General features: G+C 40.3%; 3 protein-coding genes across 5 annotated transcripts in view; 2 read left to right on the forward strand and 1 right to left on the reverse strand.

The window, feature by feature from the left end:
- Nucleotides 1-112: 112 nt before the first annotated feature.
- On the reverse strand, nucleotides 113-3,939 carry zc3h10 (zinc finger CCCH-type containing 10). The gene is made up of 3 exons (XM_020086827.2): nucleotides 3,728-3,939; nucleotides 2,099-3,291; nucleotides 113-1,063 (listed from the first exon to the last, which is right to left on the reverse strand). The coding sequence occupies exons 2-3, from the start codon at nucleotides 3,227-3,229 to the stop codon at nucleotides 545-547; spliced, it is 1,650 nt and encodes a 549-aa protein (XP_019942386.2). The 5' UTR covers nucleotides 3,230-3,291; nucleotides 3,728-3,939; the 3' UTR covers nucleotides 113-544.
- Nucleotides 3,940-3,950: 11 nt separating this feature from the next.
- LOC109629229 (sorting nexin-5) lies at nucleotides 3,951-12,201 on the forward strand. 2 transcript variants are annotated; one of them, XM_020086829.2, is made up of 15 exons: nucleotides 3,951-4,090; nucleotides 6,723-6,910; nucleotides 7,062-7,172; nucleotides 7,315-7,422; nucleotides 7,778-7,838; nucleotides 7,974-8,098; nucleotides 9,697-9,780; nucleotides 9,863-9,937; nucleotides 10,032-10,062; nucleotides 10,211-10,298; nucleotides 10,431-10,470; nucleotides 10,553-10,639; nucleotides 11,062-11,151; nucleotides 11,373-11,438; nucleotides 11,585-12,201. In XM_020086829.2, exons 2-15 carry the CDS (start codon nucleotides 6,905-6,907, stop codon nucleotides 11,720-11,722), a joined length of 1,110 nt encoding a protein of 369 aa, XP_019942388.2. In that variant the 5' UTR covers nucleotides 3,951-4,090; nucleotides 6,723-6,904; the 3' UTR covers nucleotides 11,723-12,201. The 2 variants fall into 2 exon arrangements, with proteins under 2 accessions (XP_019942388.2, XP_019942389.2); XM_020086830.2 differs by having other exon boundaries at nucleotides 4,022-4,090; nucleotides 6,683-6,910.
- A 6,910-nt stretch (nucleotides 12,202-19,111) lies between these two features.
- Nucleotides 19,112-26,902, forward strand: part of LOC109629130 (leucine-rich repeat neuronal protein 1-like) — a 34,071-nt gene continuing 26,280 nt past the window's right edge. Inside the window, exons 1-3 of one of the 2 annotated variants that reach the window (XR_011246101.1) lie at nucleotides 19,112-19,234; nucleotides 19,365-19,409; nucleotides 25,363-25,460. The gene's annotated coding sequence lies outside the window, so the exon portion shown is untranslated. Of the gene's footprint in view, nucleotides 19,235-19,364; nucleotides 19,410-25,143; nucleotides 25,461-26,902 lie in introns of those variants that run through there. The other variant, XM_020086608.2, reaches the window with a different exon arrangement.

Consider the following 26,902-nt stretch of genomic DNA (forward strand, 5'->3'; position numbering starts at 1 on the left):
TCACATGAGCATTTATCACTACAAATCTGTCTTAGCATGACTTCACTTGTTCGTGTCTATCTCACTGTGAGCAGAACAAATCAGCTGTAAAAAAGGGAGAGAGAACTCAAAATTCATTTTTTTTCTTTTTTTTAATTTGCAAAGTACCAAACTTAATTCGTACAAGAGCAAATCACAAAAATATAAACACAAACTAATTGGAAAGTCTCCAATGATAGCACAGCAGTCTTGCAGAAATGGTTCGAACACTATGGATAGCCTCACATGTTGAGTGTTGTCATTTTTGGTGCCTATGTTTGAAAATAATTCCTTTACACAGACTCATGCCAGAGTTCACAGGTCAGTCAGTCTTATAAAACATGTCCCTGCAATGCCATAGGATAAAGAGTGAGGGAGGCTGAACAGAGAAGTCTTTATCCTGCCCTCTGGTGGAGAGAAGCAGAAACTAATCTTTTCACAGTTCTGTCATCAGTCGAGTTGAACTTCTGTGATAAAAATCCTCATGCTACAGTCTGACTTGTGTGTACTGTAGTCCATAAATCAGTTAGTGAGGGAGCGTGGTGATCCTCATGCTTTGACTTGCGATGGGATACGACACCATTGGGCTGGTGGCATGACTCATGGTAATGCCAGGCAGAGGCTGCGTCATAGACATAGAGACTGCCACTGGTGCCACAGATACAGCCACGGGAGCCATGGAAACAGGCGGTGCCATTCCTTGGGCAATGGTCTGTGCAAGTGCAGCTGAGAGGGGGGTGATGTCGGGGTTGAGATGGGGTGGAGGAGCTGTAGGTGGGGCTGCATTGCTTGGGGGCACTGTAGGGGCACCGGAGGATGCCACCAGGTCCTGCTGTATGACAGGCCGAGGTTGCAGTCCAGCACTGCTCAGGGTGGTGTGAGTCTGAGCAATGCTGTGATTGTAGGAGCTCACTGCACCCACAGGGGGAACCAAAGACTGCTCAGTGGGTGCAGGAGTGGAGGAGAGCGCCATCACCTTGGCCTGGCTCCGGAACTGGGCGTTCTGCTCCAGAAGAACCTCATTTGTGGCGATGAGATTTGAAACCTGAGAAACACAAGAGAGATGGATTAGCAGAGATATATTTTTTCATCATTTCAAAACCTTTTTTAAGAATTGAAAGTCCACCGCCATACAACTTTGTTTTGCTTAGTTTATTCCCCCTCCAGTTTCCAACAGTCTGTTATTCCTTTTGTGAAAAAGTGTGGAAATATATTATCCTCTGCAACTTAGATGTTTCTTGAATTTACTATTAAATTTACTTTTAACTATTAAATATCAAATTACTACTCCAAAATAGATCCATCAGAAGGGAAAAAGTGTCTCTTTAAATTTAGGTGATGCTTATATCTGATTAATACGTAGTTGATCATTTTCCAGTCACAAACTCAAACATCAGTAGGCAAACATCATCCAAACTCAACATTGCCTCTGTTAAGTTTGAATATATTAAATACATTCATTACAACAATGATCTTTCAGCTGTCGTCTCTAAACATCAACTCTCCAACCACTACGTTAAATTTTGTTTTGTCTGTCAAAAAAATGTATTCCAGTCAAAAGCAGTTTGTTTACATTCTTACATTTTGTTATTGTGACTGACGCTGCTCTATTTCAGCAATCAGTGTTTTCTTATGTCATCAAAATATGTTTGTTTATATTTGTAATATTCAAGAAAAACATACATTTTAATGTATTATTATTATTATTAGGTCACAAACTAATGTTGAATGGACTAAATAAATTAACAACATAAGGTGTTCAAAGTAACAGTTAACATATGATCTGATTCAAAAGCTACCAGCTGATAAAAATTCAGTTATGTGTAACAACTTTGGTAACACATTGTATTGCACTGCATCATACAGTTAAATAAGCCTATTATTTAGCACACTCCTGTATTAGTTGTTAAAAAGAGAAATCCTACTAGAAAATACTGGAGTCCAAAAGTATTTTGGTAAATACAAACATTTGACTGTTATATTTGACAAATATTTCAGTGGGAAAGGCTGTATAAGAGAGCTAAAATGTCATTTTGTCCGAAATCTTAATAATGCTGGTTTATTCATCTGTCATTCTAACCTGCTTCTTTAACTCTTCCACTCTCTTCCTCAGCAAGGAGTTTTCTTCCTCCAGGAACCTGTACTCAAGAGGACGTGGCGGCAAGGTGGCTTGGATCCCCAGCTCATAGTGTCCACCTATGCTCCCGTCTGCCAGACGGAGCCCCTCCAACCGCCGCCTCTTCAGCTGAAGAGCAGTGTGGTCCATTGAAGCCTCCAGGGAGCCAGCATCAAACAGCCCATTCTCAAGCAGAGGATCATACAACGAGCATGAGCTCCGGTCATACCGACGCTGTCCTGTGGAACTTATCGACAGACAACCACTCATGCCACCTACACCTACTCCCCCAACTCCTGAGATACCTGGGTCTCTGCAACCCCCCAAGCTGGGACATCCCATCCCCATCATATTATTTACACCGCCGCCTCCCACAAGACCTTGCATTCCTCCGCAGTTACCTCCTCCTCCAACACCTATCCCTCCCCCTGCAGCCACCATTCCACTGGCACCTGGCCCCATAACACCACCCACTCCAACCCTGGAAGTGTCATATTCATAGTCTTTTTTGACATGGCGAAATTTACATTTGTTGCCCCTTTGGCACTCTCCAGTCAGGAAGTCTCTGCAGATAGGGACCTCCCCACGACTATGGGGGAGATCCATGGGGGACAGACCCAGTCGTGCTGCAACTTTCCCTCTTAGCCTGAGAGGCAACTCTCCTGTTTTTTTGTAATAGTCCTCATCCTCTTTAGATCCATGGACAAAGCGGCAGTTGGCGCGCATACACTCCTTATTCTGGTGGTCATGACAGAAGATGAACTCATTCTTCTGAACTCCCAGGTCTGGAACCTCATTGAAGTCTGGGTGTTTGAAGCGGCAGCGTTTACCCCTCTTGCAGACGTTGCGTATGAAGTCCCTACAGACACCATCTGCCATGCCCGCACCTTGGCCTCCACCTCCGTTCCCACAACCGTTGCCGTTTCCAAGCGCCCCTCCACCCCCCATGCTCCCAGAACCAGAGACGTTACCTCCAATGCTACCTCCTGAGCCCCCTCTGCCCTCTCCAGAGCCCCCTGGCAGACCGGACCCTTCCTCACTTAGACTACCGCTGCCACTACCACCTGACAGGTAGGAGCTGTCCCGGTCAGGCATGGCGCTCGGCCCAGCTCGAGGAGAATGTAGCACTCATGTGTCTGAAGGGGGGGTGACGTGACCTGGGAAACATTAACACACACACACGCACACACACACACAAGCACGCAAAGAAATCATGCATGTTTTTATCCTCGTGTAAGTAAAATCTGCTATTTAATGTCCTGCAGGAGGGAAAAAAACATAAAGCCAAGTTTCAATACATGTGAAATATAGGACAGATACGAAAGATGCCAGTGACGTTACTTTAAACCAGACACGTACAACGTCACAATGTTTACATGTGACAACAGCTGGTGATGTTTTGATAAAATGCAATAAAAACAGTATATTCACAACGTAGGACGTTTCAAATGCACAGACGTGTTTACTCAGGGTAGCTAAAGCCCACATTGTCGTTTCATATTCCTAAATAATTGCCCGTCGGACTATGGAGTTCGCTAACACCAGCTAGCAAAGGTGACATAGCTCGCTGGCTAAATGCTAACGTTGTCTCACCGAACAGAAACCAGGAGCAGGATCCAGCCGAACGGCGAAACACCTCGTTTAGATTGACTGAAATGTCGACAGATGTTTCTGCCAACAACAACAACCAAGGCCCGTGTTATTACAGTCTGTCCCCCAGGGGCCTCGGTGTTGTTTACCTTACGTGTTTACCACATTTCCTCATCTACCTCTCACCACCAACGAAGAAGAACGCCCTCCTCCTCTTCTTCTTCTTCCGCTTTTCTTCAAGTTGTTCTTCTGCCATCTAGCGAGCGAGACTGACGTGTTTAAGTTGGGTTTCATATTCTTGTTTCTATGAGGAAATAACTGAGACGTAGTAGTGAGCGCAGTAGCAGCACTGACAACTAAAACACGGTGAGTTGACGCTGAGATTAGCTACAGACGAGGTCACATTTACGCCTTTTTCTGCGTAGTTGGGCCGAAATGTGCGTAACCTCGTAAGATAAGTGCACCTGTGGGTTTCAAAGCCTTCAGCCCCGGTGGCTTCTTCATCAAAGACTCCAGATAAACTACTCTGTGATGGTCTGTGGTGGCTGTTCTTCATCAAACTTCCAGATAAACTACTCTACTACTACTACTACTTCAGATAAACTACTCTACTACTACTACTACTTCAGATAAACTACTCTACTACTACTACTACTTCAGATAAACTACTCTGTGATGGTCTGTGGTGGCTGTTCTTCATTAAAGACTCCAGATAAACTACTCTGTGATGGTCTGTGGTGGCTGTTCTTCATCAAAGACTCCAGATAAACTACTACTACTACTACTTCAGAAATACTACTCAGTGAGGGTTTGTAGTGGCTGATATTCATCAAAGACTCCAGATAAACTACTCTGTGAGACTTTGTAGTGGCTTTTGTTCATTAAACTTCCAAATAAACTACTCTACCACCACTACTACTGCTCTAGATTAACTACTCTGTGAGGGTCTGTGGTGGCTGTTCTTCGTCAAACTTCCAGAAAAACTACTCTACTACTACTCCTTCAGATAAACTACTCTACTACTACTACTACTACTTCTTCAGATAAACTACTCTGTGAGGGTCTGTGGTGACTGTTCTTCATCAAAGACTTCCAGATAAACTACTCTACTACTACTACTACTTCAGATACACTACTCAGTGAGGGTTTAGTCGCTGATATTCATCAAACTTCCAGATAAACTACTCTACTACTACTACTACTACTCTAGATAAACTACTCCGTGGTGGTTTGTAGTGGCTGATATTCATCAAACTTCCAGATAAACTACTCTACTACTACTACTACTCTAGATAAACTACTCTACTACTACTACTACTCTAGATAAACTACTCCGTGGTGGTTTGTAGTGGCTGATATTCATCAAACTTCCAGATAAACTACTCTACTACTACTACTACTACTCTAGATAAACTACTCTACTACTACTACTACTCTAGATAAACTACTCCAAGGGGGTTTGTAGTGGCTGATATTCATCAAACTTCCAGATAAACTACTCTACTACTACTACTCTAGATAAACTACTCCGTGGTGGTTTGTAGTGGCTGATATTCATCAAACTTCCAGATAAACTACTTTACTACTACTTCTCTAGATAAACTACTCCAAGGGGGTTTGTAGTGGCTGATATTCATCAAACTTCCAGATAAACTACTCTACAACTACTACTACTACTACTACAGATAAACTACTCCGTGAAGGTTTGTGGTGGCCGTTCTTCATCATGGCCGTGCAAGGTGTCTACCACCACCGGGGGAGGATTGGAGCCTGTGTGGTACTGCTGCTCTGTTTATTCGCAGCCACCTTCTCGGACACTGGCAGAAGTTACTATGACACCCTCAGTGTGGAGCCAACAGCAACTGACGGGCAGATAAAGAAGGCTTTCCGCAAACTGGCGTTAAAGTACCACCCTGATAAGAGCAAGAGTGCAGACACAGAGAAGACTTTCAGAGAGATTGTTGAAGGTAAAACACACCGCACAGAAACTTCTTCAATACAATTCATTTCAATTTGACTGCAGACACAAAAGGTCCATATCTATATGAAAATGAAATAGCATACAAACAGCACCATATAAATACAACCATAGTAGCTCACAAATCCAAGATTATTAGATTGTTGCTAAAACACGCAAGCATTTGAGGGGAAAAAAAATACATGCCCCCATATTAATCATTTAATGTCATCCAAGTAAGTCCGTAAGCCCCGACATTCAAATTTGACTGGAAAAGGTCTCATTTACATTGTTTTTTAGCCTTAAATTCTGCCGAACCCGGCTCGCAAGGAGGATAACAGCATTGTACCATTGTGTTTAAGTTGGTGAATCTAATGAACTTGCACCTGATTGTAGATTCACCGAAGTCAAAGTACCTGCTTTGTTTTCTCCTCCTCCAGCCTTCTCTGTGCTCTCCAACAAGGAGAAGAGGAGACTCTACGACAGTGTGGGCCATGAGATGTTTCTGGAGAATCAGGTGTTCACTGATGCTGAGGATGACACAAATACACACAGTTTCTCAGACTTCTTCCATGACTTCAATGGTGGTCCCTTTGGGGAAGAGGAGCCCCCCTTCAGCTGGACCTTTCCTCAGGACTGGGAGGAAGAGGACGGTCCATTTGAACCTCACAGCTTTGAGGGGCCTGCAGGCACCAGTTTTTTTTTCGTGGATGTGGATGAAAATGAGGAGGAGCTCCACTACTTTTAACTTTTAATGTGTTTTCTTTTATTGATAACAAAGTCTCCATATTAAATAGTTTTTTGTATCCATGCCCTGTATTCTGCGTCTTTTATGGGATGGCTTGTGAGTTCAGGGGTTGTTTACAGATTTGTGAGGTCGTAATGCTGACAGCTGAGTCTCTGATTCGACTGTTAAAGACATTTTTTCCCCTGTGTGGGTGTGTCAAAGACACAGAGTTACTGACTAACGCACAGTTTACTTATCTTTTTCCCTGCGCCAGCACTTTAGATTTGGCACTGTTTTTACTCCGTTTCTCTCAGGACTCAGCGTGCACCTTGACCCAGAGGATATCCTGTGCTGTCTCAGCAGTTGAAGCATAAGTGTCCTAAAGCCAACACAAGACAGAAAGAGCTTTGTAACTTTCTCCCCGTTTTATCGAGATTTAAGATTTCTTCAAACCACAAAACAGGAAACGGGGAACATCAACTTTCAGGCTTTGACAATGATGGTAAGTGTCTGAAAATGTTTTTATCTCTGGGTATCATGTGGCAGCCTTTTATACCAGGCAGAGCTTAGTGTGAAGTTTTGTTAGTTTGAATTCTAACTTGAATACACTCCCTGTTGTACTGGTGATATTAAAAGCTACATTCTTAACACAGGAAGAGGTGCAAGAAGTGACATCTGGTCCAAGTGTCCATGGTCATAACATCAAGGTGGCAGAGGTTCTGATAGATGGGGACACACTCACCTTTCTGATTGTTTCTCAAAAGGTCAGAAGTTATTTGTGTTCCATAAATCTAAATTAATACTGCAAATACCACACAGATCATTCAGTTGTTGTGCTTTAATTGTGTTAATTTAAAAAAAAAGATTGCTGACATCATGCCATATGGTCTCTTCTGTGTGCACCAGCTTTCTGGGACAGGGGAGTACCATGTGGATCGAACCTATGATGATTTTGAATGGCTGCAGCAGCACCTGTTCTCCCAGGATGATGTACCCGGGATACAGGGGGTCATAGTCAGTACTTTTCATCTGCGCTGAATCATTTATTTGACTTGTAAACATAGATAGTTGCTCTGTCAGTGAAGTCTGTTACTGTAAAAAATATTACTTATCTGTTTTTATGGTGGAACTGGCTATCTCAAAAAACTACAAGCGATAACTTAAAACCGTATATTCTTGTAACAGTGCTTTTGTGGTGAAATGTCAGATCAATAAAAGATTGATATTGTGAACATACTGTTACTATAAGCTCTGCATATTTCGAAAAAGATTAACCCTATTGAGGAGTCTCCCTTAAGCACCCAATGAAAGAAAGTTTGTAAAATAATATTGAGTGGAATACAATCATACTTTCTTTTCTTTTTTCAAGTTTCCTCCGATTCCTGCAAAGCCTCAGGTGAATCCATCTGCCAAGGTTATGAAACAGCTTGGTGAGTACACCTGAAAACCACCTCTGCACAATAATATACTGTATTTGATCAAATAAATGAAAAGTAATTATTAATAAAACCAAATTTCAGTGTCTATTCTGTGTTATCATCAAAGTGCTGAATGCTTTCCGGCAGGTTTCCTTGGTTTGGGAGAGTGGCAGCCGTACTGCAAAGCACTAGAAATGTTCCTGCGGCAGGTTGCTTCACACAGCATGCTGAAGAAGAATAAAGCTGTGGAGGTCTTCCTCACCAGTGCAGAAGTAAGTGCACACAAAATGCTTTCTTTATGGTCAGCCTGAGGAAAGAGAAAGAACTTTATGTTACATAGAATGCAACGTGATTGTCTTTTATGAGAGGCAAAGATAGTAAATGGTTAAACTTTCACTGCCAGTGGCTAAACCTGCACCTCTACCTGAATGAGATGGTCTGCAGTGTAGCATTCTGACATAAAGGTTCCTGGTTCCTCTGAAGCTGAAATTTGTCCTATGAAGAGTCACCATCGCAGATTTTCCATATGACCAGCATAGGGGGGTGCCTGTGCCTATTTATTCCATGTTCTAGACTAAATTAGTGTAGACTGCTATTTTAGTATGTCTTTCTTTGGGGTAAGTTTCATTCCATTTTGTTGTATGGTCTCTTATTGCAAAAGTTGATTTCTCTGTGTCCAAAATGTTTTGTTTCGTTGATAGCCATGAAGTACGTTTTGGTAGGTTTGGCTGTTTCCATGTCCCTGTCACTTTCTTCACGGCAGTCACTCTCAGTATATTAAAAATATGCATGTCATATGAGTTTATCTTACCAAGCAGCTAAATACCCAAAGATCTCTCAAAGGTTCTTGAATATATACCGTAGGCTTTTTTACACCTCTTTGTAAAGAGGAATTGGATTGATTGATTTGGAATTGGACATGTAAAGAATAGCTTTGTACAATTAGCCACTTTGTTCCTGCATCTACTCCAGCAACTAGTCCCTGCTAAGGGATAATATTTTCCATAATTATCTGGTGTTAAGAAAAATCTCATGGTTCCCTTCCCTGTAAACTCCCTCCAGTATTTTGATTGTGACGTCTTCAAATTTCTACCTAAAGAGTCTCTCCAGTCTTCTACTGATATTAGTTTCTAAATCTTTCTCCCTTTTCTCTTTTACTTCTATATCTATACTGGAGAGCTTTTCATTAGCTTGACTTCTGTTCTGGATAAGATATTGTATTCAATATTTTTTTATTTGATCCTTTTCCAGATGTTTCATGAGGTAACTTCATGCATAAAGAAATACTTTAGGTCAAACTCATATTTGGAGGCAATAATGTCAAAATAATTTACAGTGTGTTTTTAAGTAATTGAGCATATGCTATCAGCCTCTTGTTAGCCAAGCACTCTGAGATTTGGTAAGATGCCATTTTAAATACATATTCGGATATTCTTTGCTGTGTTGAAGTCAAAGTATATGAGTCAGCATTGGGCGTGTTTTAACTCCTGATGATGACTCTTTTATTTCCTGTTTGACTGCGTCAGCCTCATCAGGTCAGGAATGCTGTTTGTCGAGCTGTAGCCGCTCTATAGTGACACAGGAACACTATGATAGTACATGTCTATCTATAGAGTACATTTTCATTTGAGACCACTGTTGTGGGGATATTTTGACATTGTGTAGTTACAATTGTTAACTCTCACAACTGCTTTAGCAAGCACTGGTGGGATAAGTTCATAGCCAATTAATACTGAGACAATATCCATACATTTTATACAAAATATTTAAATTGAGCTTCCCTCTGTTAGTTGTGTATCTGTCTTTAGGAGTCATGCTATACTGTGATTTAATTTAAACAAATTGAAGTTATTCGAGTTTATGTGTGCAGCCTCCAGGTCGACAAAGAGTGAGGAAGAACATTTTCAACCTGCTGAGTCAGGCTGTGGGAGAGATGAGGAAAGAAGGCCATAAGGTAATAGCTGGGACTCACACAGACAGAATCCACAGCCTCTACACATGTGAAGTTGTAACACTGCAATGATTTGTGTCCACAGGACGTGGATGAGTTCTTTCAAGAAGCTCGTGACCAGAATCACATTTTAACTGGCTACACCAAGAGCGCAGCAGAGGTACTTGTTTTCTTTTACTCCCTTTGTTCTTTTCTCACATAATCAGATACATACTGCCTTGTTTGACTTTTTGAACTTTTAATTTTTACTGCAGAGATTCCTGGATGTGGTGCTAACTGAGCAAAGTAAGGGATTCAATTTATTTGTGTATTAAGTTTGAATGATTACCTTTTTACACTGTGTAGTGTCTTTATGTTCATTCACATCACAGTAACAATTCAATCTGTTCCAGCTCTGATGTTACTGTGTGTTTGATGATGTATTTGTCTGCAGGAATAGCAGTGGCCTGTGGGCACTTCTCGGCTGCTCTGCATCTCTGTGTGGAAGCTGGGGAGGATCCTGACAAACAGGCTTTTTCAAGGTGAGACTATAATAGTGTTGGTCCCAGGTCCATAGCACATGTACTTAAAGCTAATACTTCTGAGCACTGCACACAAGTCAGATCAAATTAATTTGATTAAAAATCTCAACAATCAACTTTTTTTTCTGACAGGATTTGTGTGAAATTATCAGAAGTCTTTGAATCCATGAAGGTTAGTTGTTGTTGTTGATATCACATTTTAATAGGCCATTGATTTGCCAAATAATCCACACATAATGTTCTGTTCTGGGCAGAAAAATATGATGAGCACTGCAGAAAACAATGTGATTACACTCGGGCTGGGCCTCGACCTGGATTCACGCTACCAGGAGGCAGAGAAGGTGAGTTGTTTCATCTCATGTCCACTGTCACTACATCTACGTTGAATCTCAGCTTTCTGTTGAAATTGAAGAAGTCAGTGTGAACCTTAGACTGTATATAGAGGAGATTGATTTATGATAGCTTGACAAATAAACTTTATAAGTCTGTTTTCAAAATAGCTAAATACGTTTGTCATAATAATAATGGATAAGTGATGGTTTCTGTCATTTTATGTAGTTCTCTCATTTTTACAGTAAGTTTGGTTTTAATTAGTTAGTTGAACATGGTAAAATGTCATGATTGACAGCTAAGACTGATTCACAATTACTGCGGCACCACACCTTGATCACTATTGTGCAAACTGTGGCTCCAAATGACATCAAAAGCACAAGATGGCGTCACCCTTATCCAGGATATTTCGTGATTCATTTGTCCAATGCAGGAAATGCTGTGCAGGAGAACCTGTAAACTGGTGGAGCTGGAGACTGCGAAGAGGAACGCAGAAAAGGCCAAACCTGTGAAGAAGGCTGCTGTGAGTGTCTGTGCCCATGTATCACAGGAGGTCACTCCTAGAGCAGATGTGCATTCTTTCTTGTCACCAGCAGATGTCAGTAACGTCCTGCTGATATTACTAGTCAGGGGATTGACCACCGAGACAAAAAGCTGATGCTGAGACATTTGAGACATATAATATATTTAGGCTGATCAAGATCTAGTATATAATGATGATTACATGGTTTTCGTGTTCATCAGATGGAGGAGGTGAAGAAAGCAGCAGAGACGGAGTTCGATCACATCTGTGGAGTTGCTAAACAGGAGGTAAAACATTGAATCCAAACTGAAATCCTTTGTTTCCACATGCCTTACCTGCCTTCCCACCTCAAGATAAATTGTGTAGCATCCAGTTTGGCGACATGCCTGCGATGTTTATGTGTATTTACAAGCATGTGATGTGCTTCTCCCAGATTGCGAGGTTTGAGGGGCTCCGTGTGGAGATGCTGCAGCAGGCTCTGGTTCAGTGGTGCGAAAAGCAGCTTCTTACAGCCAGAGAAAGTGCTGACCAGTTGGACCAGTACCTTCAAGGCTTTAGGGGGATGGCCTAGTGACCTCACTAGCGCCCTCTTCATAAAGCATCCTCAGTATAGCCTAGTATGGAATAACACTGAACACGACCTTCATCCTTTGTACTGGAGCATGGTGCTTTATTCAGTTGCATCCATTGTAAATAAAAATGTTATTGCAATTTTTAAAACTCATAATCAGACAGTATCTCTAAAATTTGCCCATACTCTCAACTCTCTAGTTTTCTTTTTCCTTCCTCCCTTCCTCCCTTCCTTTCCCTCAATCTCTCCTTACACTTACCAATAAAGCGCTGGCAGAGATGATTGATTTTAGATCTTAGCTGCGGCCTTGTCGTCTGCTCAGGCTACCGTGTGTGTGCGTGTGTTTGTGTGCGCGTGCGTGCGTGCGCATTCTATGCCACATTCATACATTTGTGCTGAGAGTGTCTTGTGCTGCTGCTCTTGAGCCACTACATCAGCTGGGGTCACACAAAATAAAGTGTGATGAATTGATTCCCAAAGTATCTGCTTGCCTTTGTGTGTGGTACTTTCTCCTGGATCATTAATCAGCTGGTTTGGCCACACACACACACACACACACAAGGACATGGCAGCAAGGACACTACACTGGCTTATTGTTTGGCTTTTTGAAACTATTTTAACAGTGTTAATCTCTCTTACAATCAATCTATTTTCCATGCGATTGTATGTAATCTTTAATGAGCAGTGATTATAAAACTGTGACACACTTGACTTAGATCTCTGCTCATGTCATATAAAGACAGTGCAGTTGTCCCTTCCTCTCTGTCTGCTGAGCAACGTACATCCATATTTCTGCTCTGCTGTGTACTTCACTCATCTGTTGTGGTCTGTAATCTCCACTGGGTGAATGAGGAGGAGTGGTTCCCGTTTGAGGGAATGAGACAGAGAGAGATAGATGAACGGTCTCATAAGAGGAGAGGGTGGAGAGAAGGTTGTGCTCATTTGACAGTGAGTGAGTAGATGAAAGGGCAATACATAAAGTGCCAAGAGTATGTTTTCAATCCACCCAAGCAGAATGAATGAATGCGATGAACTGTTTGGACGAGTCATTGGTTAGAATGAATATCAGCTTACTTCGGTCTATAGACGGCACATTGTCGCCCCCTGGGTTACGTATTTCCCTGATGGTTTTGTAACTTGATATAGTTTCTCCATCTGAGCCCTCCGCCCTCATAACTACTGCATCTCGTCAGCATCAGATGGGGTCCCACAAAGCTCACAAACACCAACAGAATTATTCTACATATCTGCTGAGTTTTTTGTTTATGTGCTCGGAATTTTATTGTTTCCTAGAATGTTACGTCACAGCAGCTCCTTCAAATTTGGCTGACAAATTTGTCCTATCCCTGAGCAACGAAGGCTCCAATGGGTGGATCTTTCTCAGGCCAAACTATCGCAGTCTCACTGTTATTTGCAGTCAAACTGTTTCTTGAAGAGATAATGACGTTGGCATGGGAACGTTTAGGAAGACAAAATGCCAGATGCTCGTAAAAGCATCCGGCTTCAACTGAAACGAACAGCTAAATGTCCACATGTCAAAAACCCAAGGATCGTTTAAAGGTTCTTCTAGTGTCCAACGGCAGTTTGTTGCTAGGCGGCAGCGGTAAGGGCGGGACAAGCAAATCTTGAAAATCCTGCGTAGATCTTTTGTAGCCCACGAAAGCTGCCGTCTTTTTGGTTGTTTCATTTTCCTCCCCCTATAGTTTTTTGTGCAAGTAATGAGATCATCTCAGTTACAAAGGCCAAAGTCTGTGGCAAAGGGCGTCATTCAGATTCAGACAACTTTATTGATCCCAAGAAGGGCAATTCATTTGCAGCTTACCCCGTTCACACAGCCCCTGAAGAGTCTGAAATGTCTTGTTCACATCAGGGTTTATAACCTTGTCTGCGTCACCAAGTAAAATGCCTGCTTACATCCAGATTTTTACCATGACTTAAACAGTATTTCATATGAGACACTATAAATGTATAAGAGCTACAGGTTAAAAACTCAAGGATGGATTTGCTCCATTTGCCCCCCATGCTTACCATGAGGGGGGATGTGCCCTTAACTGGAGGAGATTGGTTGTCTCTAAGTTATAGGGTTCAGTGAATTGATTTACTCATGGCAGCCATTTTGTGAAGTCCTCACCTGAGAGGTCATTGTCTGGTGGAAGTGGTGGAGGACAGAGTCATGTTTTAAAAGTAGAAAATATTCAGAGTGGAGCTCAATGCAGGATCTCTTAACATCAGCAATTCCCAAATCTACTGCTGATTGATCTGTTTTAAAACGTTTGACAGCTTTGTAAGGACCGGCTATTTAAGTCTGTAAATGAACTGCAAACTGAACATGAATAGCTTGAGCATTTTCACAATCTATCCTTCCAATCTATCTCTAGTACACCAATTCCTAATTTATCAGAAAAACTAATTCTAATGCCTCCGGTACAGTCAGTGGCCAGAGGGATTATATTTTCAGGTTGAATTTAAACCCATCTATTTACAAATGCACGTATATGTCCCATTCTTATGAGCGCAAAATGTCCAGAATGCCTTGAGGGAATGTTTGGGTAATTTGGTAAAAATGTTCACTCATGAATAAACTGATTAGGATTCGGAGGTCAAAGGTCAAAGTGACATTGGCCTTGTATGTTTTTGGCCTCTTGAACATGATATTTTAATATATTTTTATTTCTTCAGGTTTTGACCAGTTGTCACTTGGACTCAAAGATGAATTGATTAGATATGATAGTTTAAAGGTCAAATGTTATTGTGACGTTATTGTGAATGAAATATGTCAAGACCACTTGGAGGGAGCTTCATTAGTATCCGACACACAAACTTTCACTTAGACTCAAAGAACTGATTAGTCGAAGGTCAAAAGCAAAAGTCAAAGTAAGTAAACTTACTGCGACGTCATGGTACATGAAGACAGCATATTTATAACCATATAATTATCAACTATAATTGTACATGTAAATATACACTGTGACACTTTATCTTTCACAAGAAACCCTAAATAGCTTTTATTAATTTCCTTGTCAGTCAACAATGAGTCTGAAAAAACAATGTATGTAAGCACTGACAGTGATCTGGGTGGCAGAGGTTGGTGGTAATTGTAGTTTATATAAGATCACCTGCTATTCACTGAAATGCCAGTCTATTTTGTCCACTCCATTTTATGTTGTTGAGGTTGTAACAAAAAGACATTAACTCTGCATATACAGCACACATGTACTGATCATTAAATTTAGCAATTACCATGCAATTTTATCACTTCATTTTTGTGCTTTATTGGTTTTAATGAGGCGCAGTAAAAGTTAAATGTAAGAGCTTTATGGACCATTTTTATAATTCTGTTGTTTTACCTCTTTATCTAAAAGCTTTTGTCTACCCGGAATAAACACTGTGGATACAAGTAGATGTGGGGGATGGTGAACAAAATGCATTATATACAGTGAGCAATACAAATGGAAAAATCTATGGAGCCTGTTTTTTGACAGGTTCCTATATATTGCAACATTAGTCTCTGCTATTATTCAAAGCTGCGATGCTTCCAGCGCTGCTGCTTGTCACTGAATCATTATACCAGATGAATTTCACAACAGAGAAGCCATATTTCTAAAGCTGCAGAGGCCAAGTGACACACACCCAGACACACACACACACACACACAAACACTCTAATAAGAGCTCATATCAACTGCTGAGAGAATGACACAGATCAGGGACTGTGTGTGTGCGTGTGTGCGTGCGTGCCCCAATGACAACATGCTTTTAGAGCTGATGTGCTGAAGTAGCTCATTACTGGTGGAAAGGCAGCACCCAACACACTGGCCTGTGGCCTGACAAAGACTGCTCCGTCAAGTGTGAAGTTAAGGCAATAGCTTGTCAAGACCTAATGACTCAGCCAACCCAGAGAAGCGGCTCTACACCAGTTGGATGAGTATGTCTGTTCAGTCTGATATTAAAATCTGTCATGAGAGATCTGATCACAACTGGACAGCAAATTCGTCTGGTATTAAAATACTTCCTGAATGTGTCACCTGTGATCACTTGCTCATCTACTATCAAGAAATATTTTACACAGTTGAAAAACAATATGATTCTGATGTGTTCAGATCTGAACGTAGCGCTGAATTATTAAAAAAATATATGGTACCAGTCTACTTTATAGCACAAGTAGAGTCAAACCAAATTACTCACACTCATAGATATAAGTTCCATAAATGTGTCTGATTCTTTTCAAAAAACCTGTGGATCCAGTCCTTTGTCGGTACAGGATTTTTTACAGGGTTCTTTCTTTGCTTGTGTCACATCCTTCCAACAAGAAAATCTGTTACGTAGTTTTAGGGTAATCGAGCTGAAAAATAAACCAACCAACATAAACCAACACCTTGGCAGAGGAGATACATTTGCCATATATAAGATAAGATAATTTGCTTAATATCACAACTATATATGAAGCCAGGAACGGATCAGAAATTCTCTCTGTGACTGGTCCCTCAGTTCCCTCTTCAGACATCTACAGCTCGTCTCTATCTTCACAGACATCTTTGATTTCTTTGAGAATCTCTGACTGCTGGGAAGTTGCAAGAACAAAATTTGACAACAGAATACTAATATAAAAGTTTCCCCTTTTAACCACTTGCCAATTGAAACTTGACATTCCTGCCAATTACAGAGGGCTTAGAATGAAATAAATAAAACAAACTAACTCTGAGAGCTTTAATCCTGTATTCACTGCATGGTGCTTCTGTTATAAGGTCCAAAGCTCGGCTCTACCCAAGGTTGTTGGCACTTCATTAAATCTGATTACGGGGATGAGACAGGAGGAGATGGAGAGAATGAGATGAATGCCATATAATGCAGATGTCCTGACCATCTGTAGTGCTTATAGGTTCATAACACACATTCCATTCTCTGTACAGCACAAAGTTAACATGACAAAAACAGCAGCTCTCAGCTCTAAAATCAGCCCTGATGTTAGCTCTCCACCAATGATTTGGACAGTGGATAGTATCAATTTTCTCCCCTCGCAGAGGATTACAGCGTTGCAAAGCATTAGACTTGCTAATTTACACCATTTCTCTGTTCACTACTGAATGGAGCCATAAATATTAATACTTTCACCCCCAGCTCCTGGCTGCTTGTCATGTGTTCAAGGGATTGCGGCTGATGTTGTTAATTAGGTTTGCAGGAATAATGTCAGCAGTGAACCTATGGACAGGCTGACACGCTGAGGTGATGACTCTTCCTGTCTTAACTCAATACACAGCACAGAGTCATGGAAAACACTTGGGGTAGGCGGAGGGGGGGTGGTTTCTGTCCCTTATAATTCATGGTACAACTCCAATTAATTATTAAGGAAGCAAAGACATTATTTTCAAAAAGCATAAAAAGATGTCACGCAGTACAGTGAATATCAAGTACTTATACTGTATATAAAAAATCTTCAGTTCATGACTTCAGAGGACATTATGTTGACTTACATTGATTTCATGGAGACTTACTCTAACCTTAACCCTAGTTACTAGTATTTGCCTAACTGTAACTAACCCTAACCCCAACCTTAATCTAACCTTAAAACATGATTTCACCTTAAATTTTGATGTACATTATAAACATGATTTACATTTTTGGGACTTTTTGACACCCATAATGTGACAGGTCCCCCACAACATGAGTAATACCTGGACCATACACACTCTCTCTCACACTCACTCTCACACACACACACACACACACACACACACACACACACACACACACACACACACACACACACACACACACACACACACACACACACACAGTACAAATGCACCCATTAGAGTAAAATCAATTATTCATCCATTTTTCCACTGTAGCTTTGACCAGCACCAACACACAGTCAGGCTCTTTGCTCTAGAGGTCACTTTGTCACATGTGCCCAGCATGTGGCCTTTTTCATCCTCCTCATCAACAATGTGTCTCCTGCACACTGTGAGCAACATGGGATGACATGTGCATTCAAAACAAAGTTGTATTGCATGTAAACAGGTCGTTGAAAGACTTTGATGTTTTAACTGTAAGTCAGTAAGATCATAAAAGACTTAATGTCTTTTTTCTGTCATTGTACTTGAACTTACATGTGATAATATATAACAATAATAATAATGTAATTAATATGAGTAGGAGAGGTCTTTGTATTCTTCTCCACAGTGCAGAATGACAATATACATTTTTCCAGCTTGCTAAAGATATTTCTGTAAAAAGTAGTAATGAGTTTTTTCAGATAGAAGTCTTTTTTTTTTTTTTTTACCCTTCAGCTACTTTAGTGCATCCCTGCAGCTGCACAGGAATCATAGTTTTGTTCAAGGACACAACAGCGGGGTTGTTCTTGCTGAGTGTTGAAGGACCTGCTCTTTGTGCACTTCTCTATGTCCCAAACATACATACAAGGGCAAAGCAACCAGATGGAAACTCATCGCAGGACCGACAGCAAACAGAGGCTGAGCATCTGTTGCAGGGATGTTTCCAAACCCACTCTGGAGCTCAGGATGAGTCTTCCCTCACCTTTTCCTGTTGTTGTTCCTCCTGACTCAGACTTTGGCAAAGAGTTACAGATGGAATTGCGAATGCCCCCCTCCCCCGGATACTGCTATTAAATTTCACTTTGAGATAATGCATGCTAAAGTCTCATTAAATCCAAGTCAGAGATAATGCATGGTAAACTCCCATTATGGTTTGATTAGAAGACACAGGCCTTGCCGTCGTGCTGATTGTGTTTTTTAATCAGATCCTTTCCTGCTGCAGAGAAAAACAAGAGTTAAGAGGGGAAAAAACAAAAGAGGCAGCAAAGCAAAAGATGCTGAGCAAGCACTAACAATTTCCCAGTCTCTCTCCGAGGACACAGTGAAATCACAGTATATTGTTTTGGCATGATGAAAGTATATGAGAATGGACTTTAAATGGAATCATTTTAGTGTTATTACTGTGTAGCAGCAAAATGGTATTTTGGTAGAAAGAAACCCATGTACCAGCAGAAAGAGACTTGCAGTGTTTTTCTGTTTAAACACATTTGAAAGTAAGAAAGGTGCAATCTTACTCTGCAACACCACATTGATCATTATAATCACATTGTTGTATAATAAACTAATGGCTCATTTTGTCCAGTAGACCCAACAGCCTGTATTTGTGCAATACATGTACACCATCTAATATAATGCAGGATAATGTTATTTAAACCTATTGTGAGAAGGTATTTAGGTGATGAATGGCATGTTATACAATCATCTGTAATGAAACCATTATCAAACTCAACATCACTCAGTGTTGTCGTGTACATTATTAGCTGTGAAGTGTGTTGGTAACACATGAAGTGAGGTCATACAGCTTTGTTTGAATGTAAATATTGATTCATTTGAGTATATTAATAATTTGCATTTATAATGTATTTGTTTTTCTTTCAATTTTGTTTTCATGTATGCATACCATAGACCTCAAATTAAGATGGATGACATCACAGCTCCCAAGATAGCATCGCCAGCAGGTGACTGGCTGCAGTTTAAGTCATACATCCCGCACCATACGTGTTATCGGATTGCACTTGGAACACACTAAAAAGTCAAAGTACACATTCGTTACACATTAATTTGTCAAAATGGCTTCTGTCTTTTTAGGTGGATCTTATCACACTGATGTATATTCAAGTGTTCATTATCCTGGTAAGTTTCTTCTCTTTGATCTACCCTGGATATTTTGCCTTCATTTCTGGATAGTGAGAGGACAGGAAGACACAATGTCTATCTTCATATGCAGTCGGTGAATTACACACACTTCCACTCTCTTGTACATCTTACATTTCTGATTCCACTGACGTACACACTCCATGGATTTTAGATATTTCAGTTTTATTAATAAACTCTATGACATACCCTGGCGATGTACGATTGGATAGTTTAAAGGGATAGTTCACCCAAAAATGAAAGTTCAGTCATTATCTACTCATCACTATGCAGAAAGAGGGGTGGGTGAATTGTTCACAAAACACTTTTGGAGTTTCAGGGGTAAACAGCAAAGCAACCACATCCAATACAATTTAAATAAATGGTGACTGAATCTTCAAACATAAAAAAACATGAATGCCTCCATACTGCTCCTGTGGGGTCATCCAAGTGTCCTTAAGCCCCGACATTCACATTTGACTCAAAATGGCATAATTTACTCCATGTTTTCAGCCTAAATGCCCTCTGATATTCTCATCGGAGCTGCATGTGCGCGTGGATCCCAGCGTTAGTAGGTAGTAAGGATTCCTGCCTCCTCCACGTTGGTGGATGGGAGATGGAGCAAAATAAGTACACTTTAACTGCACGTCTCAAAGATGGTTTCTGACATTTTAGGTATGTTCCTCACTCTGTCCAATTTTTAAATTTTGGTTTTAATTATGTATTAGATGCTATAAAAACAGGGCTTAACATCATTATCGACGGATGGAGAAACAGAGAAATCTTACCTTCTCAGACAGCTGGGAGTACAACAGGGTTAGGGTGGTTGACAGTATAGCAATAATTAAAAAAATGTAATTAACAAAATGAAATACAAACTTAAAAAACAATGAATTTTATTTAGGTATAAATTAGTAGAGTAAAGCTTAAGCGAAAAGTTCCAGTAAGTACATGAATGGGTGAAACTGCAATTCTTCATGTCGTTCTGAGTTCAAATGAGATCAGATTGAGTTCAGTGAGAGGGTTAAAGACTGTGAAGAAAGCTGTTCAGGAGCCAGAAGCTCACATATCACAGAGAAGAGCTAGGTCCAACTGTGAAGAGGTAAATGGCTGTCTAAAAATGGTCCCAATACAAAACTCTGACAGAAATATTGTTATAAGGATTTACAGAGGCTGTAAGAAACTATGCTATGCTAACTCTAACTGCACCACAGAGAAGTTTTAATCCCCATGAATTAAAAAAGTTATGCATACTCTTTTAAGACAGCCTGAATAAATGGCTTTAATTCTGGATTTGAGTATAGTGGGCAGCTTCCTTGTCAGCAGGTGGGAGTTTATATAAAAATAAAGAGGCTCTTTTTTTCCAGAGGATTTCTAAGCTCTTAGAAATGAAGAAATGTCTGCTCAGTGCTTAAAGCATGGAAATGAATATTGAGGTTACAAGATTTTTTTAGTGGCAGGGCAAGATAATCTACTATTTTATATGAAAGATTTAGTGTTGCATGGAGAAACATGGTCACATTTGTTCTTTATAATTCACTCTGTGGTATTTTGAACAAACTTAACTCTTCTCATGAAGATTAGTGCATATGAAGCCAGAGTAAAAGATATTGCAGCATAGTCTTTAAGGTGTTTTGAAGTCTCAGAGGAAGAGTCTGTTCCCAGCATTGTATCGTGTACTGTTCATGTCTGTAGAGCACGTGAGCTGCTTCTCTCACCTGCTGCCTGAGCAGAGATTCTTCTTTGTCTCATTCAGCTGCACAGAACAAAGGCCTTTATGTGAGGAGACAATAAATGTTTTTTTTTTATATAAGCGTATTAGAGCCATATGGAAGGGGGAAAAAATCGAGAGATTTATATTGAAAAAGGTCATATTGAGAGAATAAAAAAACAATAACTTCTCTTAAGGAAATATCATGTGCTCGCCAGTTTCCTTCTGGATCTTGATCTTGGATTCTTGAACCAATCTGATTTTTTCTTGCGAAACTAAGAAACCCTTTTGAATGTCATGCAGATGTTCCAATGATACCTCTCGAAAGCCATGTTTTAAACAGCAACGTTGATCAATTCAGCAATATATTGATTTATTGAACCTTTGTTATATTGCTATTGATAAAAGTTGTATTATGATAGTTATTGATATTGTTTTTGTTTTTAGCCAAGCCTTATTTTGATTACAGCATATACAGGGGAAGTGTAGCTGAGACAGAAAAGGACACAAGACCTATTCAGTTGTCTCATTAGATCTACTATCTGGCAAAAAACAAATGAATACATCCAAACACAGAGTAAGGATAGACAAAAGCAGAGCATGCACTGCAGCAGTAGTGGCATGTTCATAAACAAATGGGCTACTGAGCAATTTCTTGCAAAGTATGTACAGAGAGGAAACAAGCCATGAGCACATCTTCTAACAAGCTTCATAACAACCATGCTTCTGATTCTTTTCCACCATTACACGTGTCTGTTGAGGTGAGTGCGTGCACAACACACTGCTCTCCCTCCGTCTCTCACATAGCGAGTAGCAGCCAATTAGAGGCTGACGGCAGGAAAATGAACAGTTCAGGTGGAAGAAACGTGGGGAAATCAGAGGAGAGGTTGTTAGATGATGGGATAGAAGGAGAAGGGAAGAGACGAGGATGAATAGAACTTGAAGAAACAGCCAAGAAAACGACACATCCACACACACACATGCACACTGGAGAGGGGGAATTAAAAGGACAATCTTTAAAGAATCCAGATCTTTCTTTCTACGTGGCTGTGGTGTTGTTAATCAAAGTCAGACAGCTGAGTGAATTATTCTCTGGGAGTGATAATGAATAATGAGGGAGAGTGTGTCTGGTCTTGTCTGAATGGGTTTCCACTGTGCTGAGAGTAACATCTCCAACACAGTGTACACTGGTTAACACAACAACAGCATTTCTGCTGATTTCAGTTACTTATGATGCATTCATCGTTGCTACAACAACTAGCAGAAGATACTGTAAATGATAAAGTTTTGAATGAGTTCTGTATTGACGTATTCTGAAGTGGTGAATGACTGACATTGCCTGAGCAGGAAGGCATGTTAACGTTAAAATAAATAAGTAGCCTTTAGCCTTTCTAGCTTGATCCACCACAATCATGTTCCCTAGACATTTACTAGACATTTACTTTGTTGTTCCCCTGACGTTTCCATTAAAAGTACCACAATGTTTGCCCTTTTAGTGAAATATCATTATATTTTATATGTAGTCTGTTATATATTATACCATAATATAAGTTATAGTAAAAACTTTTGTATGATTTACCATTCAAATTTGGTACAGACATACATGTAAAAATACCCTTGTTATTACTGTCAATGGTGTCAATAAGTTCATGTGCTTGCTCTCTGCAGGGACGTGAGAGCGAGCTGTGCATTGGCCAACCACGATGCTTGAAGAAATTCATCCTTGTGTGGCACATGTATTATTTAAATTTAAGGATTACCAGAAGGGAAAGAAGGAGCAGTCTTCTGTTCTGTCAACACCAGACTGCGTGTAGTTTTGAATGGGATTGATTAGGACTGCAGGCGAGAGGCTGCGGTTATGTAACATTCACTAGTGTTTCACATTATTGGCTCTGAGCCGAAGAGAGGAATCCCGACAGGGCCCTCAGGGGCGAACATCAATGTCACAACCTTTAGATTTCCCCTGTAAACTTCATACAGTCCTTTACATAGAAATGTACATTAGACAACCAGCTGTACATTGGTTTTAGAGCTCATGAACAAATGTTAGCATGCTAATGTGCTAAACTATAATGCCAAACCCATATGCCACACAGTAAACCTACTGAATAACAGTATGCTAGCATTGTTATTGTGAGCATGTGAGCATGTTAGCATGTTGTTGTTAGCATTTAGCTAAAAGTCCTGCTGTGCTTAAATGCAGCCTCTCAGGATAGCTAGTGTGGCTAAATGATATAATACACATTCACAACTTGAGAAGAATTTGACCTTAATTGAATCATAAAAAAACAATCAATAGTCACATTACACAATAGCAAGTATATGATTTCACATAATCAATGTGGAAATAACAAAATATTTTATTGTTTTGTTTGTGGTACTATCAATATTAACTTTTTTTTAAATCCTTGAAGGTGTTTTTGTCCATTTCCATTCAGGATCAGATTTGCTGCAGCCCGTAGACGCAGCGTGTCATTGTCAGTGTCACCTGGACCATAGCAGTCCTCAGCTTCATCATCTCACACGATGATCCGCAGAAACACACACAGAGCTGCCTAATCTGGTCCGTGTAGCTATGTGATGAATATGAATGAGGAGATGAATATAGATGAGAAGCAAATGAATATTGATGAGGACAGTTTCTCCTCCCTCTGACTGATGGTCGGGGGCATTGAGTTGAACCTATCAATCATCACAGAGCAACCACATGATTGGCAGACAGGGCCATCAGTTCTTTTACAGTACCACCTCAGGGTGTGTGTGTCAGCGTTGCCAGATGGGAATTGTTGAAGTATTGTACCAGAAGCTTAAAATTAATTAATATATTTTGAGGAAAAGTTATCATACGCGACCAGAGTAGGGATAGGACGCTCAACACCGACGTTTCTGTCAAGATTCCAAAGCGATTTAGCTTAGAGAAATGATCCCTCTCAAGGCCCAAGGCTCTTATTTTGAAACATGAGACAGGGAGGACTTTGGTTAAGCTTCGGTCACGTTCATCATTATAAGAATGATTGGCTGAAAAGACCTCACCTCGTGAGAAGAGATGCGTAAAAACACGTGATCCATATTTTACTATGCAGATTACAACTGATATACAATGTACAATACAAAGTGTCACAAAATGATCAAATAATCGTATATCATGCATTATTGATCGTACATCGTACAGAGGGAAAATTTATCGTACACGGGCAGCTGTGGCTCAGGCGTTATAATGGTCGTCCTCTAACAACACTGTATAAATGTGTGTGTGAATGTAAAACTGTATTGTAAAGCCCTCATCAGGACTAGAAAAGCATTATATAAATACAGACCATTACCATTTGGCAACACTGGTGTGTACATTTGTAAATTGGGGGCCATAAAGGGGCCACAATTTACATAGAGGGGCCGATTATATGTCCAACATCCATCCACAATTCATAATTCAGTAAGGTGCCCATTTAAATCATTCCTTCTTTACTGTTAGCTCTATGGCTTTTATTCGAAGCCACACATCATTGAATATATTTTGTAAACTGTTCCTTGTTCAAGCATTGTCTTCTTCAAAAAGTTGTCATATTTATTGTTAATATTGTTTGTAAGTGACTAGTTAAAAAAAGACTTCAGGGGCCCATCATATTTCAGTTGTGGCCAGTGCCCCCCAGGTCCCACCCCAGGATCCACCCCTGTCTAAGCTGTTTTTGAAATACTTGACTGTAACTTTGCACTGATTTTTGAGAGGACTACTTCTTGCACTGGTATATTTGAAGCTGTGTTAAACAAAATGTAATAAATGCATCTACTCTGATAAACTAATGGCATCACTATGGGATATTTGCCGGGATGATAATTTACGCACAGAACAAGCACATGTATTTTCTTTAATGGTTTCCCTGTCATTAAACTGATTAAGCCAACTCCAGTGCTCAATGAGGCATGCCAGTCAGATGGCAGAGGAATTGATAGAATCTATTGGGTGAGGTCGGGGTCAAAATTTCACATTGACCTAATGATTGAATTACCCTAAAGCACCATATTCGGGATAGTGCACAGCGCTGACACTGCGTTGATTTTTCAGTGTCGCTCTGCACGTCATCCCCTCGGCTGTAACTTGCCTCTGAAATGAGAAGCTTCCCACAGACTGTAACCCCTCATTGCGTCATTACAGGCCTAATGCAGCGTTTCCTGTTCCTGCAGCTGTGGGATCATTTACCACCTCTCTACCTTGTGCTTCTCCCCATTTACTCCCATTCCCAGTAATGAGTCAAGAGGCTCCAATGGCTGCTCGGATCACGTTGTTCCCTCACCATCTGTGGGATATCGACTGTGCAGCCCTTGATCCCTGCAAGAGTGAGGTGAGTCTTAGTCAGAGCTGAAGTGTCTGCACGGATACCCTCACCTTTTTATTGCTGTATTACTGCATTACTGTAGAGTCACCGTGAGTTCAAGGGCTCCTCATTAGGGGTCTGAGGTAGATATCTGCTCCTAGAGGAGGCTGAATTTATTGGTGCTGCCCTGATTCTTGAGGAGGATGAACAGCAGCCATAGTTGCGTTGCAACCTGAAATTCAAATATATACATTAGAAACAGACATTAGAGAATAGCTGACAAAATTAACATTGCAAATCTCCAATTAAGCACCTCTAAAATTAATTTAATAACATCTTATATCTTGCTTGTTAAATCCGTACAGTGTGAACAGTTGCATTGTTAACTGTTAAAATGAAGACTAGGCACTACTGGTCATTTTTGCATTGTTTTGTGTGAATTAAAAACTAAAGTATGCTGTTTACTTCTGAGATTTAGAACTATCGGTAGACATTACTTTGCTACAACTGTTATCAACCCTCGCAATGCAAGACTCTTAAGTGTGAATGTGAGTAACTCTCTGCATTGGCCCTGTGATGAACTGTTTACCTGTCCAGGATATACCCTTCCCAATGTCAGCTGGGATTAGCCACAGGGCCCCTGTGACCCTCAAAACATATGCAGTATAGATGATGGATGGATGGATGGATTGATTGATGGTTGTTTTTCAGTTTTTATGCTAGGCTAAAATAACCAGCGAATTTCTGTAGCCTTATATTGAACAAGCAGACATGAGAATAGTATGGAACTTCTCATCAAACTCTGCTCTTCTACCAAGGTTCTCGTCTTTGTTACATTGTTTACATTTGATATGGTTAGTTTTGGTTTCACATTGTAATTTAGGGAACGCAGTTAAGACTTTTGTTTCAGATGTGCACGTCCTGTCATCATCACCTACGTTGGCTGTGTCCACCTATACTTGACATTGATTGGTTTGCATCAGAAGTCAGCGTGTTGTCAATTTTGGCTATTGTATTCATTAACATTTTCTGAGTAAAGTGCATAGAAAAAAGTATTTCCATTTGAATAGAGAAAATGAATGAACCCATTCACTTCATACCTTTCCTTGCCACTGTATTATTTATAACTGCTAGCAAAATGAACATATCTACATCAATCCTGTGAGCTGCTTCCACTTCTTCTTCTTCTTCTGTGTTTAATGCTTTCCCACGTTCATGCAGTTGGTTAGTAAGTCTCCAACATCAAAAATAAAATAATTTCACACTGCAAACAAACCGAACCATGGTTTGATCCGGACCACCTGTTTAGATCAGACTTAATTTTGGTCTGTTGCTCTGAAAGCATAGTCTGAGGGACCTTTCACACCTTTTATTTTGATTTGCACTAAACTGAAAAGTCCAAAGCTCCGGACCAAACAAGGAATATTAGACTATTCCTTTATTAAAACCATTTATTGTAGTAAATGTGA

The sequence above is a fragment of the Paralichthys olivaceus genome, chromosome 2, assembly GCF_024713975.1.
Source record: "Paralichthys olivaceus isolate ysfri-2021 chromosome 2, ASM2471397v2, whole genome shotgun sequence".
Classification (NCBI taxonomy): domain Eukaryota; kingdom Metazoa; phylum Chordata; class Actinopteri; order Pleuronectiformes; family Paralichthyidae; genus Paralichthys; species Paralichthys olivaceus.